The sequence below is a fragment of the Xenopus tropicalis genome, chromosome 5 (genome assembly GCF_000004195.4).
Source record: "Xenopus tropicalis strain Nigerian chromosome 5, UCB_Xtro_10.0, whole genome shotgun sequence".
Classification (NCBI taxonomy): Eukaryota; Metazoa; Chordata; class Amphibia; order Anura; family Pipidae; genus Xenopus; species Xenopus tropicalis.
The window spans coordinates 111,966,672-111,986,332 of record NC_030681.2 but is presented as its reverse complement, the minus strand read 5'-3'; the positions used below and the strand labels follow the sequence as shown (position 1 = coordinate 111,986,332).

The window sequence follows — 19,661 nt, the reverse complement described above, 5'->3', positions numbered from 1 at the left end:
TGGCGACCTTGCAAAGTGAGAGGATTTTGCAGTGTATGGCCACCTTAACTCTCTACTGCTTGGCCCTCCTCACACTTGGGCTAATTTATCAACACCGGGCAAATTTGCCCATAGGCAGAAATCTATAGCAACCAATCAATCATTGGCTTTTTTCAGCCAGCTGCATGTAAAACAATGAATGCCACAATTTGATTGGTTACCATACGTTACTGCCCATGGGCAAATTTGCCCAGTGTTGATAAATGACCCCCACAGTCACCTCTCCAGCTCATAATAAATGCTGCTGCTAGACTTTACACCTCACTGGCAGCTCTTCCTCTGCCAATCTCTACATTGGCTTCAATAACAATTCAGGATAAAATTGACTGGCCATGACATTCAAAGCAGTCATTATTTCTGCCTCATTCTATTTCTGTGGACATAACAAGCATTCACCAAACCGTTCGTTGTACTCTTGATCTACTACTCAACACCATACTTGTTGATTCATTACATAAAGGAATTCAGAATAGCACTGCTTGGCTGGAACTGCCTTTCACATTCAGTCAGGCTAATTCCTAAATCTTTTAACATTTACACAATGCTTAGAGCAATTTAGATCACTCTAAATTTGCTTCCCCTACCAGAGGTGCAGGCTAAACAGTCCCCACCACCGCTGCCCTCTAACCTCCCACCCGGTGCACGTGGCCATGTTATTTAGTGCGCATGCGACTTGTTATTTAGCCCTCTTTATCTTCTGTTTTGATCAGAAGTTGTACGTTATCCCTGTGTTTCATGTACACACACCTTTAAATACCACCAAAACAATCAGCAAATCAGTAGACATGTGTTTATGTCTAAAAAATGCTTGAAAGTCAGTCTTATCTTTTTTTGTTAGCTGAGCAGTTAAAGTTGCTCTTCATATGAACATGCTTGCAAACCTTTCCTTATAACAAATGTAAGGTTAAATAATACACTATAGCACAGTGCATAGATGATTGCAGTTTCTACCTCGCAAAGTGGGGTCTGGAGGAAGACCTTCTCCACTACTTTCAGGAAGATCAGAAGGCAACATCGTAGGAGGGGTGCGAGTCTGTGTAATTACACCAACGCAGTCTTCCTGCACCACTGCCTCTTCCGGACACACATTCTCTACTTGGTAAACCTACATGTATTGAGAAAATACAACATATAAACATACTGTTCAGCAACTCTCCAGTTTATAGTTTCAGCAGCTATCTGGTTGCTAGGGTCCAAACTACCTTAGTGACCAGGGAGTGGTTTGAATGAGAGACTGGTATAAAAATAGTGAAAGACCTAAATAGAAAAATAAGCTATAAAATTTAAGAATAACAATAAATCTGTAGCCTCACAGAGCAATGTTTTCTGGCTGCTGGGGTCAGTGACCCCCATGTGAAATCTGTAAAAAGTCAGAAAAAGAAGGCAAATAATTTAAAAATCATAAAAATTAAATAATGAAGATCAATTGTAAAGTTGAATTGGCCACTCTATAACATACTGAAAGTTACCTTAAAGGTGAACCGCCCCTTTAACATTTTTATTACATAAGTTTTAGGGCCAGGCAATAAAGACTCAACTGGAAAGTGAGTTTTTGTGTAGGTAACAGATAACAAATGACTATTAACAGCTAAGCAGATAGCAAACACATCATAATAGGAAACTTCTGCTTCAGAGGAAACATTTCCATGTACCAGTGTAACCGGTCTTAATAGGGCAATGTCAGGCATAGCGTACATTAAGTAAAACACTTTACATGAAGTGACCCAACTTCATTGGATAAAAACTGGAATCTCTCCAGTCGCATGTAAAGTGTTACATGCATCAATCCCCATTCTTTTAGATTACTGTATTTTCAGACACTTTGTTGCATGCGGAACAGGTAATCTCTGGTGAACAATAAAGTGCTATGTCTGACATTGACCTTAAATAGTGCAGTGATCCAATGTGTTACAAATATCTTGAAATTGGTTGTATACAAATATTTTTATATACTGTATTGTGTTTGAATGGAAATATAGTCCACGTTCAAGTTTCTGTAAAAAATAAATTCATTCAAAATGACAATTATTATATATACAGTATATTAAAAAATTGAACTACTGTTTTAACATATATTGTTATTTTCAACACATTTTGGGGTTATTTACTAAATGTAAATATTTTGATGCCACATTTCATATAAACCCATGTTACAATTTCTTAGATATTACTATGTTTTGCTTACCACAGGTGACTCCACTGCTGCTGGTTGTATATGAAGGTTTACCGCAACAGTCTGAGGTGGTGGAAGAGTCTGGAATGGCAGCTGCACTAGAGCTTCTGCAGCAGGCAGTTCTTCTTCTGTTAGCAGAGCATTTTGCATCAGAACCTGGCCTGGTGTTAAAATCTCAGGCTGCACCGGTATTGTTTGCATGGACTGTAAAGGTAGCGCTTGAAGCTGGGAAGGTGGGGTTGTTGGAAGATGAGGAGAGGAAGCTACTGTTGGTGTTGGAATGGACTGTATTTCAGGTTGCTGTGTTTGTGATATTGGAGATATTATTTGTGGACTAGATGAAACCAAAGCATGTTGTTGGTGTGGGCCTGAAGACAAAGTGGGTGGAAGATGCGTTGAAAGAGACATTTGTGGAGCTGAATGCAATGTAGTTTGAAGGGGATGATGTAAATTGTCTCGGGTTGGAAGAGTGGACTGCACAAGCAGAGATGTCTGTGGCTGTATGATGGCTTGTGGATGAATGATTATAGTTGGAGACTGACATGGAGAGTGAGGTGGAGGAGGTGACACTACTACAGATGGCTGAGCTGGTTGAGAAATAGTTGGTGGTGGAGACAGAGCAGTAGTAACAGGTGTACAATGATGAGAATGAGCGCTGCTAGGGATATGTACAAAGCTCTGACTTTGCATTGGTACACAATGCTGAGTAGATGGCGGTTCTAATGCTGAATTATGCAAAGTAATGGTTTGGATTTGATGCCTGTGCTGTATTTGCTGTTGCTGTTGTAGTATCACTTGTTGGGGCAACTTTGGATGATCTGGAAGTATTGAGATAGCTGGATGTTTACCCAGCGAGTGTGAATGAACTGTAGAATATGACACTGCAAAAAGAGAAACAAGAAAAAATATGTATACTAAGGGTAGAACTACACCAACTACACCAGTATTTTACTAGCATGGCCAGTAATATATGTAATTTTAGCTTAACCCTTTAAGCTGTGTTTTTACCACAAGGCAAGTTTAAAAACTTGAATTAGGTGATACTTTACTAGGGGCAGCAAATAGGAAATCTAGTTCTTTCATCCACTGATAAACACTTTTAAAAACCCCATTATAATGAACAGAACGTGGGTGAGTTTTTCTGTACTAAGCTCAAAATTCACATTTTGATAAGTCTACAGGCCCGGACTGGCAATCTGCCCATTTGGGAAAAAGCCATATGGGCTGCTCTATTTAATATCAAAGTGGATCACTAGGTTGGGTCATAAAATCCAATTACTTGCAACACATAGAAAGGAAGATTGAAGTAGGAGCAGGACACATGAATTATGGCTAACATACTCCTTTCATAACCTATCCTTGCTTCTGCAGCTTCATACCGTATTATTTTTAGTCGCTATTGCCCAACAGTTCCTTCACTCTGCTATGCTGTAACATCTCCAGCACGTATTGGCTGTGAGATCAGGAAAGGAGTACGTGAGCTATAACGCATATGTCCCTCTCCCACTTGAATTAGCTGCGCCGTGCCCTGCACTGTTTATCTGCATCCAACACCAGCCAGCAAACAAATCATCTTAAATCATCTGGTCATGCTTTCAGGAGGGTTGTCTTGTCTTGTTGTTTCATGGAGGTAGCTAAAAAGGTAGAGGGGTTTAAATCTTCTTTTTCATTCAGTGCTGGCATCTATTTGGTCTATAATACATACTTTCCCAATGCTACAAGTCTATAATCTTTTTCTGCCCTTGTCTAAGGGGCAATTTAACAGGACCCTATGGCAGCAGCAGTTATACGTATTTAAATTAAATTCTTCAGGTGGACTTTTCCCTTTAAAATCTAAATGTATTGCACCCATGCTTAAATACAGCTTTGTTGACTTCTAATTAAAAGGCTTTTAGCGATTTGTTTTTGCAATACATATTTGAACATCATACCTGGTGCAATCAGCTGATGTATATTTGATGTGCGAGTTACAGCAGTGCAACGAGAATCAGACATGGAACTATCATTTTTCTGGTTATTTTCCATTGTAGCATCAGTATGAATAGTTTTTGAGCTTGCCACAGTAGTTTTATGACATATAGCAAGGGGCTGATCTTGATTGCTGGGTTTTGGTGGACTGTTGTTGGGAAAGGACATCTCAAGCATTGGTTGGCTCCGTATTGTTAAATTCTAGACCAAGTAAAAACATAAAATATAAATTATTTTTAACTGGCATTTACAACTCTAAAAAATATGTTACTTATATACTTCTTAATAAGTAACTTAACTAAAAGCATAGCAGATTTGGTTCATGGTTCCACAGTGCTACTAATATGGCCTAGTTCGTACAAGTATCTGTCAGGTCAGAGCAATGATCTGAACCTTAGTGGCTGTGACCACAAGAGGAGAATGGAGTTGCAGCTTATTAAAATTATCATAGCCACACGTATCTTTATAACATAAGCATTTTGATAGTGTTCCTAGAAAGATGGGAATATGCAAAAAAGGACACAAGTTTTTCTCCTTTCATTAGCTTTGCACTTTTTCTTTTTTTCACATTTTGTTTCATTAAATTATAAACTCCAAAGGGGAAAATATTGCTGCTCCACAGTGCAGTGCCTTGGTTTTGATTATATATGCATGTAGTGGCATCAGCCTAAGATCCATCAAGGCAGGGATTTGCGAAAAAGATTAATTTTCTATTAAGTTCTTTATAACATACTGGCACTATATATATATGCAGTAGTAATGTGAGCACATTCTTCATTCACTCAGGAAGAAAATTGTTGCATATCATCATTGCTTTCCATTTCTAAAACTTATCAGTACAAGGCCACATTAACTGGACTATCAGTGGGAATCAATAGGCCCATTCAATACTATTCTGTCTCCAAAATATTTCCATGTCAGAATACAGAATGACAGGACATGATAAACACGCAGGAGAACAAAGAAGCTGCACATGCATGAACAACGGTTTTAAGAAATGATTGCATATGATTTTAGCAAATGTGTTTTGTATTTTATATGTTATATAGCATTATTTGATGCCTTTGGTTCTGCCTACCTGAGTTGCAGATTGACAGGAAGAGGAGGAAGATGAGGATGATGATATAACAGGAATATCAGACTGCACAGCAGCAACTGTAGCAGCAGGTGTAAAGATAAGCTGTAAAGAAAAAGGAAAATATTCATCAGGACTGCTTCTAGGCATTTAAATTTTTTTTGTTTAAAGATGTGACTTTTCTTCTTGATCAAGAGCACTGCTACTAGGGGATGCCTCCTTTACATGTAGAGTCTACCCAAACGCAGTTTTTGCAAAATAAGATAAAATGTAATTCAACAACGTTCTGATTTAGATTCTGATTAGTTTCAGTGGTTTTAAGGTTAGTTGCATAAGTATTAGCAATTAAAAGCAATATCTGCCTCTTCCTTCCTCTTCTCTGCTGCACTGGCTGTTACTTTTGAAACACTATAAGAGGTACCAGCTGGTTAACAGACCAGGAGGAGACCTGACTTGTGCTACATTGTTTTAGGAGTTATAACCACAGAACAGAAAGGCATAAAAAAAATCTCTAAGATTTTAAAGCTTTGCATTGAAGGGACCTCATTCCTCTTGTGTCCGTTATTGTCTGTTTATTGCACTGTTTATTTCCTCTTTTGTATTAAAAATGTATTCTAAAAATATACAGAGCTGTGTTTGCAGGTAGACCTATATAAAGACATACATAAAGGTGGCCTTAGCTTAATTATGGCTCTCATATTTATCTGACCGATTCCAAAATGAACATTTCTGACCCCTAGTGGCACAGATGCAGAATTAGTTTTACACAGTTGATTCAACTTTGCACTTATTAGGCTAAAAAAAAGTCAATTAAGTTTTGATGTCAGAAGAATGAGCTAATAGCAATATTATCAGTGAAAAAATAATATGTCTGTTTTAAAATTAGCTAATATTTTATATAGCTAATATTTTAGATGTATAGTGCATTTATATAATAAACAAGAGCCATGAATAGCCTGTAAATTATTTGTTTATAAAAGGTGCTTAGTAACATCATTAGTTATAACTGCTGCTTAGTTATATAAATGTGTGCCACATGACTCACTAAACCTGCATGTTATAAAGAATAATGTATCCTGTGTTGTAAAATATGATATAATTATATATATTGGAAATCACCTTGTTGTTCCATGGCCTGCATAAAAGGATGTAGCCACATTTCTAAATTAAGGCCACATAGAAGATTTGTCATCAAGGCCATTAGCTTCATATGTTGCTTAAATTACTAATCTAGATCAGTGATCCCCAACTAGTGGCTCGTGAGCAACATATTTCTCACCAATCCTTTGGATGTTGCTCCCAGTGGTCTCTGAGCAGGTGCTTATTTTTGAATTCATGGCTTGGATGCAAGTTTTGGCTCCATAAAAACCCAGTCTGCTGCCAAACAGAACCTCCTGTAGGCTACCAGTTCACATAGGGGCTACCAAATAATCAATTATAGCCCTTATTTGGCACCTCCTAGGAAATTTTTTATGCTTGTGTTGCTTCCCAACTGGTTTTACATTTGAATGTGGCTCATGGGTAAATAAGGTTGGGGACCTCCAATCATTAATAATAAAAGCTTTTAGCTGTTGTTGATAAAAGAAAGTTTTGGTAGAGAATTTTTAATGGGTTTATATTGCAAATGTATTTCATTTGGTCTAAATAACACACACAAGAATTGTGATTTTTGACTTCACATCCCCTTTAAGAGATGGGGAGGCATAGCTGATAACAGTGGAACCTAAAAACTTTTAACAAAAAATAGCAGAACACAATAGCAATTACAAGCTGTTTTGTTGAATTATAGATGACAGGATAGACATCAGATTAATGACAAGTTGATTTCAAATTGTTTCCAAAGATCTTTATTGAATAGAAAAGAAATACATCTCAAAAGAAAAACAACAAAATTGATTTATCATCACTTCCAATAAAAATGACCAATAAAGGAAAGAAGTCAAGAAAAAGATCAGGGCTTACTAAGGATGAAATAATCCCATGCAATTCCTATTTTATCAATTACATGAATTATACAAGCCTCATAATGGAACCATTACAGGAGAAGGAAAGGTAAAAACTAAGTAAGCTTTATCAGAAAACTGCACTGAATTCTCTGTCAAAAGAATCACAGGATTACTTGCCTTCTTCTGTGTAAACATGTTCTTCGGTATCAGACTTTCTCTCCTTCAGGGCTCCTTCATTCCTCGTGCATGAGTCTGCGCTGCCCTCTCTTCTATCCCTTTCCCTGTCCCTTTTTTTGCTTTCCCTCCCATAAAAATGTGTGATCTGAGCTACCAGCAGATAGAGCTGCAGCACGGAAGCTAATATGGCAGCTGCGATCTTAGACAAACAGAGGGATCTTTGAGTGCTGTACTCAGGTATGGTAAAGCTTTCTGCAGAATAAATAGTGTTCTAGGTGGCACATCTATTGGCAGTAAAATGCCAAAATGACTTTCCTTCTCCTTTAATGCAAAAAATCTAAAAACTTGCAAAAGTGCAATACAATGGTATACATTTAAATGCTGAGTTGGGGTGCAATGCTAGATCAGGGAAGGTCAGTGTGTAGCCAAATCTGTCCTGGTTTTTAGGATATTAGATGTTTGGAGGGATAATACACAGCACTTCTCTACAAGCTAAAAACACCAGCGGAGAATAGACCTCTGACCTAAGAGATAAATTCTGAATGGCAGTGGATACAGTGATGTAGACAGCAGTGATCCCCCTCTGTAGTTTGGAAACAACTTCAGGCAATAAACTCTCAATTGAAACTCTGAAAACAAGAACTGCAACATCCAGTCAACTTACGGAGCATCAACAATTTTTCTGCCTCAAATCCCCAGTAGGAAGTGTGCATCAGTACTTAGACAAACAATCTATAAACTGCATATTGAAGCAGAGTCTTTGGGAATAACTTCACAATGCAATTCTTTAACACTGAATCTATAGCAGGGAAATTTACCCCAATTTATTGTCTGTGTAAAAATGCACTGGGAGACCTGGAGATGTAGCTTGCAGTATTCACTATAGATCAGCTTTGGTTTTCCATGCTGAGAATCTGCTGCTGCAAGTAAGCACCATGCCAGGCCCTTACGGAGTACATTGTGCCAATCATATCAGAACTTTGAAGCTATCACTTGCAGGTAAAGAACACTAAATTGAAACTGAAAATGCACATTTAAATTTATATTATTAAATTATATATAATTACACTTATATGCTTTTCTGTGGGTAAACCGCAGGTACCCAACCGGATACAGGACTTTTTATTTTAATAATTAGCCTTTTTATCCATTCCAGCCTTCAGCTGAATATGGTCTGGTTGTTGAGGTCTGCTAATAAGAACAAGATACCACATCATTAATCCTTCCATAACACTGGCTCCCTTTTTAAACCTGGTGCCTTAGGGCTGTGGCAGACGGGGAGATTAGTCGCCCCAATACAAATCTGCGTTGTCATGGGCGACTCCTCGCAATGCCATCCCACCAGCTAGAATGTAAATCGCCAGTGGGATGGCATACGCATCGCTACGATTTCCCAAAGTTGTCTTGAGAGGAAACTACGGGCGACTTCGGGATGCGTATGTCATCCCACCGGCAATTTACATTCTAGCCGGTGGGATGGCATTGAGGGGAGATAAATTGCCCGCAACAACAAAGATTTGTCACAGGGTGACTAATCTCCCAGTCTGCCACTGCCCTTACACAGGCTTAGCAGGAAACTCACAGGAGCATGTGGGTAAGACAGTGAACCAGAGTACAGGCACACACAGGAACTGGACTTGTAGAAAATAAACATTTGCTAAGGATTAACACAGCACACTGCAAAATGGTGGTTTAGTCTTCTAGACACTGTGCAGGAACAGGAAGAAGACAACATGTGACTAGCTTAAGGTGACAGCGCTATATTTAACACTGATAAACACACACTGCCGCGTCACTTAAGAGGTTAAACAGACTACATGCTTTGCCACATAAGTAATCTGTTATTACTATTACTATTATATAGATATGAAGGCTTTGCAATTTCATGATCATAATCTTGTGATTTTCTTTTTTTCCAGAAACATTTTTTATTTTTACAGCAGTGAGACATTTTGCACTTTTCATTGTACATCGAACAACTCCCTTTATTATTTGAAATCATAACAGAGACTGCCTAATTTATGGGCAGTGTTATCTTTGTTAGCATTATAAAAATGCTAACAAATTTTGAGGCTGGAAGAGAAGGAGAAATAAGAAGCAAAGTCCTATAACCAAAACCCTAACATCAAACATGTAGGCACATGGCTTTCTGTGTGACTTTTATTATTAAAACAACCAACTAATCCTGAAAACTTTGGCTACTTAGCAGTAGATAGATGGATCATAAGCTACAAATATTTGTCTGAGAATTAAGAAAATATACTCACCATCTGGGCTCTAAGATACATCTGGGCCTGGCTTGCACTTAAGGTTGGAGATGTACTTCCCAACAATACAGTTTTTTGTGTGATGCTACTGCTAGTTGTACTTGATGTTTGCGATCGACTTAGTAATTGTGGTGGTGGAGGGGAAGTAGACAGTTGAATCTAATAGAAATTAGAAGAGAAATTGCTAAGAGATTAGCAAGGTTATCATGGTATACTCTTTGCTGGTACAGTACATTCACTATATATCATATAGCATTTGCAGCCACTCATTTTTAGGCTGTACTTCTCCTTTAATCACTATCATATTATTAAAACAGTGCTAACATGGTGACTGTAATTTTTCATTTAGTTAATTATTAGGAAAAGTAATTTGCTTTCATGCTATTTGGTTAAAACGAAAAACCAGGCTGATAGAAGATTTGTATTGTGTGTAGCAGGCCACTGGCCCAGAAATGCCCAGTTCCCCCGAAGTGGCATAAATAAATAATGCAATTTGGCCCTCCCCATGGGCGGCAATATTGTACTAAACTAAATATTTTGCACCTTGGCCTTGTGAAGCAAGCTTTAGGGCTGGCTCCAATTGCAGACTGATTCTAATTTCTGTGAACTGAATCTATCTACACAGATTGGACTATTGGCTATTTGGACCCCAATATTCCATTTTCTCAGATGTAAGTTCAGCCTATGGGATCATGTACAGTCCAGCTGGGATTGAAGTTTCAAACATGTACCCATGTGGACAAATTACATGAGAACAAATTGATCGACCCACCAGCTAAACAAAACACACACACTGGAATAGATAACTAGAATCCATTCCCACATATATAAGTCATTTACAGTGTTGAAGACAGGGTGCAAAAATGAAAAAAATGGGGACAATCTGCTGAATTTAAATTGCTGTAGGCCTCTGTTTTTCAGTGCAGAGATATGTGCAGTCACTAGGGATGCACCGAAGCCAGGATTAGGTTTGGGATACGCCCAAGTTTCAGCCTTTTCCAGCAGGATTTGGATTCGGGTGAATCCATGGTCACAAAAACACCCGGCATCCACCAGCTGTGTTTTCATAAGGGGTGGAATTGACCTCTTCCCCCAAGCAAAGGTGACATTCAGACAGGTAAGAGAGTGTTGTTGGATGCAGGCTGCAATTGGGGCCCATTATCACTGCTTGCCCTAAGTGATCTCCACATAAACTCTATAGTGCACAGACTTGTGCTGCTTAGTGCTCTTGTACTTCTCTTAAGGCTCATCGTAAATTACACTTATTGCATATATACATACACATTGAAAACAGAAAATCCTGAGCACTTTTTTAAAGCAGTCCTACAGTAGTACTCTTATCAGTATTTATATTAGAGAATAGGAGTAAGATGTGGAACTTACAGATGTCTGAGGTGCATTTGATTGCTGTGTGGTGCTAACAGATGAAATAGATGGTCGCTCTCCAGTCACATTAGACTAAAACACAAAATATGTAAAATTATATAAAAACTTCTAGTAAAGTTGAAACCTGCCAAACATCTGAAAAAAACTCCCCACTTTTGTGGGAGCCCTACAAAACACTTTATACAGGACCCCAGAAGCAACATGTCCGATCACTGGTGCAACCATTACAACTCCAGGCCTTAGAGGTTTACTTATATAGTTAGAGGACTCTGATGCTGCACAAAGCTCTCACCCATCCTTCTGTTCAGTGTAGTTGCTCGGCTCCACAGGAAAATCTTTTTTTATTTATATAAATATAACAGTATTTTAGCTCCCAACACAATATTGATTAAATTCTACCAGGGTAGAATAAAATATCTCCCATACATTTCAAAGATATTGTGCCACAGAGAACACATTTCCATGATAAGAAATGTAGAAGGGGTAGTTTACCTAAAAACTAACTTAGAATGTTGTGGATAATGGTATTTGCAATTGTCTTAATTTTTCAGTTTTAGTGGTTTTTGAACAAAGGATCACAGACTCCCTTGCAGTGCCTAACATTTATTGCTAATTTTCTTCACTGAAAATAATACTAAAAAAAGCACCGCCAAGAAAAAAAACATGGAGGTCCCTAACATATCGACACCACCCAGTGGAAGACCCATGGAAGAATGCTACACAGGCATGATTTGAATGGATGCAATTCAACCAACATTTCTGCACCTTGCTGTCCATCAACATCATAAGTTTGTAGTGCTACTGTGCAGATAGCATTGCAAATTTTATAATGCAGTAGTAGTAAAAAAAGGGGGAACAAAGAACAGTACATAAAAATATATATGCACTGTAAAAACATTCAAGATAAGTGTCACACGTAAAACACAGATGTAAGAGGTCCCTGTCCTGTAGCGCTTTTAGTCTATGTGGCTTTAATAAATCTGTGTAAGTCCTGGAAGTAGCTTCCAATTATCTCACAGCACTGTATTCAAACATTTGGAAGATTCCTAGGTATACTAGGAAATACTAACCTAAATATTCTAATATCCAATTATGTTATTGACAACATTTAATTGAATGTACCTGTTGAACAGAGGAAATTGTCTGCAGAGGACTGCTGTTTAAATGCTGCTGATGTAAGGCTGCCGTCTGTAGCATTAAATGTTGTTGCTGAGCAGAATACATTTGTTGTAGATACTGAGCTGCAGAGCTTGTAGGACGATTTAATGCCTGCTGGATGACCTATAGTATGTCAGAATATACAAAAAGAACAACTTTATTTGACTCAAATAAAAACTATAGAAAAGTTAAATGTTACAGAAAAACTAGTCACTGTAATAAGATAGTATGATCAGAATAATGAAAGAACTACAGCCCAATGATTATTCACAGCACTACACTTTCAGGTGAGGCCTTCTACCTAGTCAGCAGCAGCCATCAAAATGTTTTGTGTCATAGTTCTTTGACCTAAGGCACGCTAGGGTTATTAGATCTCATAAGAAGTCTGTAGCAGCAAATAGCATACATATTTGAACTAAATACTGTATCTCAGGGTAATTAGGATACACTAAAAAAAAAGCCAGAAAGAAACACTGTGGCAATTGTTTGCTTCATGTGATTTTCATTTTAACAATCCTGTAAGGACAAAACGGACATACCTGCACAGCATGGCGATCTGAGCTGCCATACACAGATATGGGAGGGGGGTTGGCTGAAGAGCTGGTGGTAGTGGTTGCAGTTGCAGAAGATGTTGTTATAATATTTTCACTTTCCATGGTTCTACTCTAGTATTTTGATCCTGCAATAGAAAACAGACATACAAACTTACAATTTGCAGTTGTTGTTGATGGGGGTGAGCATGCCATTGTTTAATGCCATGTTTTCAGACCTAATTGTGCAGTGAATTTCACACTCGGTGACTTTAAAGTAATACTGTAATGCGAAAACATGTTTTTTTCCAAAACACATCAGTTAATAGAGCTTCTTCAGCAGAATCCTGCATTGAAATCCATTTTTCAAAAACACAGATTTCTTTATATTTAATTTTAAAATTTCATATAAGGCAAGCTATATTCTTCATTTCCCAGGGTGCCACAGCCATGTGACCTGTGATTTCAGTCACACTTTACTGCTGAGCTGCAAGTTGGAGTGATATCACCCCGCTCCCAGCAGCCGATCAGCAGAACAATGGGAAGGTAGCAAGATGGCAGCTCCCACTAGATATTAAAATAACACTCAATAGTAAGAAATCCAAGTCTTGCTTGGGACTCCTCCAGTCCACATAGGAGAATAAGAAACAATAGGTTACCTGAAAGCAGTTCTAATGTATAGCACTGGCTCCTTCTGAAAGCTCAGACTCAGGCACAATACACTGAGATGGCGCCTACACACTAATATTACAGCTAAAAAAATGGTTCAAGAATAAATTTTTTTATTGTGGAGTGAATTATTTCTATGTAAACTGTAATTTAGAAATAAAAAGTATACCATAAAAATCATGACAGCGCCTCTTTAATAAGTCAACTGTGACTCCCCAGAGGCTGTTTGCTTCAGTTTAAATATTTCTGAAGTGGAATGTCAAGTCCCTACTTTGAAAGGACAGGGCAAAATCTAATACAGAAGCCTTATAATTACTCACCTCTCTGAAGGCCTCATATGAATTGGTGGTCAATAAGCAACATGTTGCCTGGGCTGAAATTCTGTAAGGCGTTTTAATTGACAACCACTGTGTACTGTTGGATCTCTCTCATCTTCCCAGTTTCCCTAGCAAGCGGTTTTGTGTGTCAATAGCTGCATTAGTAATCTTAGTAGTCTTTGTGCATTAGTAATGCAGCACATTTTCTACCAAATATATAAATAACTGCATGGACATTATGTATGTTTCAAATAGGGCCGTGCCACCTTTTCTATAAAAAAAATAAATAAATAAATAAATACTGGCCTTCCTATATTTTTTTCCTATTAATAACAGTGAAATCAGGCATCATTTTTACTGGCCAGCTGGCAACCCTACTTTCAAAAGACAAACACACACATTATTATATATTATTATATATACATACATATACATTATATATATATATATATATATATATATATATATAGTTGGATCTCTCTCATCTTCTCATTTTCCCCTAGTAAGCGGTTTTGTGATGTGCTGGGTAAAAGAGCAATGATATTGAATTATATGGTTATTAGGGAAGACCACTGTGATAATCAATTCATAGTTGCAGGAGAAATAATATTTGATGATATAGAGATGCATGAGAGAAATACTGAGATGGCTCATTACCTGAGGAATGGTATAAGAAAATATTCTGTCCTGACAAATTAAACTGGATACTGTGGTAAAAAGGTTATACTAATGCATTATAGTTGGCTGCTGGCATATAGAGGCTTTGCTGTTCCATTATAATCAAGTGGGGTGATACGCAATATTAATCAAACATAGGGATGCTAATATAGTAAAAATCCTTTATATTAGGTTCAGGAGCAGAGACACTGTGTTGATCCTTTACATCATGGCTGGTAGAGTGAAACTGTGATAATAAATTATAGGGACCTATTGTACTTTGATGTGGAATTGACTGGTGCTATATTGACTTTCCTTGTTAAGGGTAGAGACTGCTAATTTTTTTTTACAGGATAATGGTGTAAAGAAGCTACGCTGATTTATTACAAAGGTGATGATGTTGTGCTGAAAAACTGTAGTTTGTTTTAGAACAAACAGACCAATTACCCAAATATACTTTATGGAAACAGCTGGCACAAAACTGGACCAAATATAAACGTGGTGCAGTTAAAACATATTCTTTATTTAAAAAAATATTTAAATCATAGCCTATGAATGAATGATACTGACTAAGTATGAAATGCATCAGGCTATTTTTTGTTTGAGATGCTTTTTCTTTAAATAAAGAATATGTTTTAACTGCACAACATTTATTTTTGGCCCAGTTTTGTGCCAGCTGTTTCCACCATGAAGTGTTTAAAAAAATTCCTGTGATCTTATACCTTTCAGCAAGAATCACAAGTACGCAGGTTTCAGGACATGCGAAGCAGCTCAAAGTGACGAGGAAAATAATTTTGTCCATGTGTATCTCTTGCTATATTTCCCAAATGCAAGAAAAACTAAAATGCCTTAAATTAGCAGTGGGATTCCTTGGGCTTCTATACATAGTAAATCTAAAATATGTACCAATGGCAGGGAAATAGTAATAGAAAAACTTCCAAAACCATAGTAGAATTCATAGGGGTCCTTCACCTAAACACTTTTTGTTGCATAATGCAACAACTTACCAATATGCATTCATTAAAAACATTTGTAGTGGCTTTAAGGTTATTTGTAAATGTAACGGCTACTGAAAGCAGCATTTGTCTGGTTGTTTATACGTTTTGTATAACTGGTTGATTTCTGAAACAATGTAGCAGAAACCAGAAGATTAACTGACCTGGAGTTGAACTCACTTGTGCTACATTCTTTAAAAGTCATAAATGGATAAAAAAAAAAACCTGCTTTTAGTTAGCAATTACTTTAACATATAACTATACAACAAATACATTTTTTAATTAATGTATAATGAAATACGGCTAAGAATAACATTTTCTTTAATTAAGGAAAAAAAAGATTTTTGGGAGGAGATCCCTTTGAAGCATACCACTAGCCAAACAAGCAAATAGTAATCAAAATGGAATAGTTTAAAAAAAAACAAAAAAAAAAGGGACCATATCCATGGCTGTAGAGGTCCTCACCCACAGGCATTTCTCAGCCAGCCTACTGATATCTTAGCAGACACCAAACTGATTTTAGTTAGGGAGGCCTTAACTTTGGCTCAGTACATGGGTCAATTACCTGTTGTTATGGTCAGGGGATTCAGCAGTCAATATGAATAAGACAGTGGTGCTTTTTACAATGTGAGTACACCCCCTTTCACACTTAATTAGGTGCAACTAAATACAAGCAGCCTAAGTAGTATAACTAGTAAGTGCACACAAGCTAGGCAATAAAATACCCTAGGGCTTGGGACCCAGTATAACACCGAATAAAAGAAACAAAACACAAAAATGTCCAAATCATTGTTATCACACTTGCATATGATACAATAAATTCTCTGGAGTTGCCCCCATATGGTTACAATACCAGCTTCCTCCAATTATGGTGTAGTAAATAAAACCTAGGCAGGCGTTTTCATCCTGGCTTATAACAACTCACAAGAGATCCATAAACTTCACGCACATAGTTGCAAATCCAGGCTGTTCATCTCGTCTCTCACTGCTACACTCCTCTGTACAGGCAGTCAGGCTTCCTGGTTAGCTGGCCACACGCTCCCTCTATGGATGCCTTATTGGGACAAACCTTTCAGAGATGCACAATCCCAGTACAAACGTGTTAGATGTCTTAAGCAACGATTAGCGAAGCAGTTCACAGCCCAAAAGAAATTCCAAATCAGCGATTATTTCAAACAGACAAATAACATATCCTACACATTAGTAAGCTTCGTAACCTGCGTTGCATGTACTTGGTACGCCTCCTCAGAGGCTCAAAATCTGCCCTCTACTGCCATCTTGTGGCCTCAATAGAGTAGTCCATTTTTCAAGTATAGGTAAATTATTCTACTCTCTGCTGTCATCTAGAGGTTTAAAAATAGAATATGGTAAATAGTCTATCCATGCAATAAAATATATGAATAGGCAAAAGATTCCCACAGCACAAAACGGAATATACCAATGTTTAAACAGGTGCAATCCAGGAACCTTAAAAAAAATAAAATTCAAGATTCTTTATTAAGTCATTCTAAAAATGTCAGGCCTTTTTAAAGTGACAAATAAAGAATCTTAATTTTTAAAGGTTCCTGGAGTGCACCTGTTTTTTCCTGATTTTTTGGATAACCTTGCATAACCTGGTTCCTATAGGAATATATAGATATATATTATATTTAAAAACAAGCACAAAGCAGAGGCTAAAATTAACTGAAGAAGCATTTTAGTTCAGCAAGATTATTAAGTCCTCTTTGTTGCAGGGCTTTTAGTTTGAAATTTCAACAGCTATCTGGTTACTATGGTGCAAATTATCCTAGCAACCAGGCAGTGGTTTCAATGAAACACTGGAATATGAATATTAGAGGGCCATAATAAAAAGATAAGTAATAAAAAGTAAAAAAACCAATAAAATTGTAGTCTCACTGAGCAATAGTTTTTTTTTGGCAGCTGGGGTCAGTGACCCTATTTTAAAGCTGAAAAGAGGCAGAAGAGGAAGACAAAATATTTAAAACTTCAATAAACAAAAAATGAAGACCAGTTGAAAAGAAGCTAAGAACTGACTCTTCTTTAACATACCAAAAGTTAACTTAAAGGTGAACTACCCCCGTTAACACTAGTTAACACCAGTTTACTGTACTCAGTGCTATATGAGTAATGACTATCATATCTCCTGTTCTAAATTATTTAATTAAATTCAGTTTGGGCACTTTAGTCACATGTGATTAAGTAACTACCTATTCACTCAGTGTTGTCCGTATCTAATATTAATAATAGTTTATTTTTAGCCAAGCGCGGACAAGGTTTAACACATATCTCCTGTTCTAATCACTTCCCTTTTTGACCCACATAACAGATTCCTTTCATCTTGAGTGTCTATCTTCATTTTACTATTTGAATGATATCTTCATTAAAGCCTTTTATGCATAATTTATAGGGTAGGCTCTCACATGCCATTTCATAATCTGCCAGTTCTGTACAGGAAAGGGAAACAAAGACATGAGACCCAAAGCAAAGGGGTACAGACAACTAAGATCCAAAGCAAAGATGAACAAAAACCAGTTCCAAAGCATTTTAAAGAAGGAAAGGCAAAAACTAAGTAATTAGAAAAGTCTATGTAAATACAGCCATAAGCACTCACAGAAATGCTGCACTGACTTCTCTGTCAAAAGAAACAGGATTTGTTGCCTCTTTGTTTTCCTGTGCCAGAGACATGCAGCTCTTTCCTGCTCCCCCCTCCCTTAGGAATGTGTGATCTGAGCCAATCAGTAAGATGCTTCCTCATAGTCTTACAAACTGAGCATGTACAGCAATCTTGTTCTTGGTGCAGGAGCAAGGCATTGTGGGAACTTTCTTTGCAGAGCTCGTGGTTTTTTTTTTCCTATGAGGCTTCTGATCATCTGAACGGGAGAAATATGGGGAGACTTAAGGGCACTATTGAGAGAACTGAAGGTATGCCTGCAGCTTGAGATTAACTCTTTATTAGCCTTTCCTTCTCCTTTAAGGTCCAAAAGTATGGAAATGAGAAAAACAGAAAGAAAGTAGACCTGTGGGTAGAAAAATGAAGTTTCAAGTCAAATATTGTCCTTAAAAAATAAAGACAAAATGTTTGTAATACGGTTATGTACCTGTATTGTACTTTAGTACATTAGGATTGTTTTGCCACCAACGAGGGTCAATTTTATCTTTATTATTACAGAGAAAAAGGAAATCATTTAAAAAAAATGTAATTATTTGATAAAAATGGAATCTATAGCAGAAGTCCTTCCTGTAATTTGGACGTTTTCTGATAACGTTTCCAGATCCCATACCTGTATTAACAGAAACCTAGTCTCAAAAACTAAACATATCAGAAATGTTTGTTTAGAGGCTCCAGGTACTGCTGTGTCCAGTCACAGCCAAATGTCTATAAAAGAAATGGCAGCAAAGAAAAAAGTAAAGGACAATAAAAAGAGCCATCTGTACATTAAACTTTGAAAATGACTCACCTTCTGCTGTCCCACGAGATGCGTTTATTGGAACGAAGAGTAGAAAGTATAACAAATGAATGCTATATATTATCTGCATCTACATGGAAGGGGGTTAAACTGTATAATCAAAGAAGTACTGGCAGCAGACTTAACTCCTGCTGTGTCTGCTGTCAGTCTGACACTGCTTCCTGTGCCTGTGACCGAGTGCTGCAAATTACATAACAGTACTGTATGTTAGATTCCTGATATGCTGAGTCTGTTTGCCTATGCCATTGCAAGGGAGAAATTAACCAACCACATTTTAATTTATGCAACTGGTTAGAGTGCACAAGCAACAAATGAATTGGTCCAATAGGAAAAAAACTAAGGACGGAAGTAGAAGTGGTGATGTAAGCATATAGGAAGTTCTTAGTGTGTCAAAAAGTAGTTTTTACAGAGGCCTTTTTACTTTTTATTATGAAAAAGGATTTTCTGACATGCTGAGAGCATTGTTGGTGGTTTAAAATTATTTGGACATTGAAGATGAACAACCACTGGAGGGAGCCAAGTGCAATGATTAGGTTCTTCATTGCTTACTAAAGGTATGTATGTATGTATAACTTTATTTATAAAGCACCACAAGGGTACGCAGCGCTGTACAATCTTGCAAAATACAAAATTACACACAGGGAGGACAAGTGATATAATAAATACAATAAATATATATATATATATATATATATATATATATATATATATATATATATATATATACAGAAAAGAACAGAGCACACCCTAATAGTAATCAAATGCCCCAGGTGCTTGCAAAAACCATGTATATAGCAAGACAATGAGCCGCACACGCAGGGACTTTTTTAGAAAACA

The 19,661-nt window shown here is 37.2% G+C and overlaps 1 protein-coding gene across 6 annotated transcripts in view; it reads right to left on the bottom strand.

The window, feature by feature from the left end:
• Window positions 1-16,605, bottom strand: part of phc3 (polyhomeotic homolog 3) — a 50,586-nt gene extending 33,981 nt beyond the window's left edge. For 4 of the 6 annotated variants that reach the window (XM_031902334.1, XM_031902335.1, XM_012963407.3 and 1 more), the window contains exons 1-9: window positions 16,283-16,605; window positions 12,729-12,868; window positions 12,154-12,312; window positions 11,029-11,103; window positions 9,646-9,804; window positions 5,259-5,360; window positions 4,144-4,381; window positions 2,225-3,093; window positions 991-1,144 (exon numbers count right to left, since the gene is read on the bottom strand). In XM_031902334.1, coding sequence (XP_031758194.1) covers window positions 991-1,144; window positions 2,225-3,093; window positions 4,144-4,381; window positions 5,259-5,360; window positions 9,646-9,804; window positions 11,029-11,103; window positions 12,154-12,312; window positions 12,729-12,845 — 1,873 coding nt within the window. In that variant the 5' untranslated portion in view covers window positions 12,846-12,868; window positions 16,283-16,605. The remainder of the gene's footprint in view (window positions 1-990; window positions 1,145-2,224; window positions 3,094-4,143; window positions 4,382-5,258; window positions 5,361-9,645; window positions 9,805-11,028; window positions 11,104-12,153; window positions 12,313-12,728; window positions 12,869-16,282) is intronic. The other 2 variants (XM_004914423.4, XM_002931568.5) reach the window with 1 other exon arrangement.
• Between the last annotated feature and the right edge of the window lie 3,056 nt (window positions 16,606-19,661).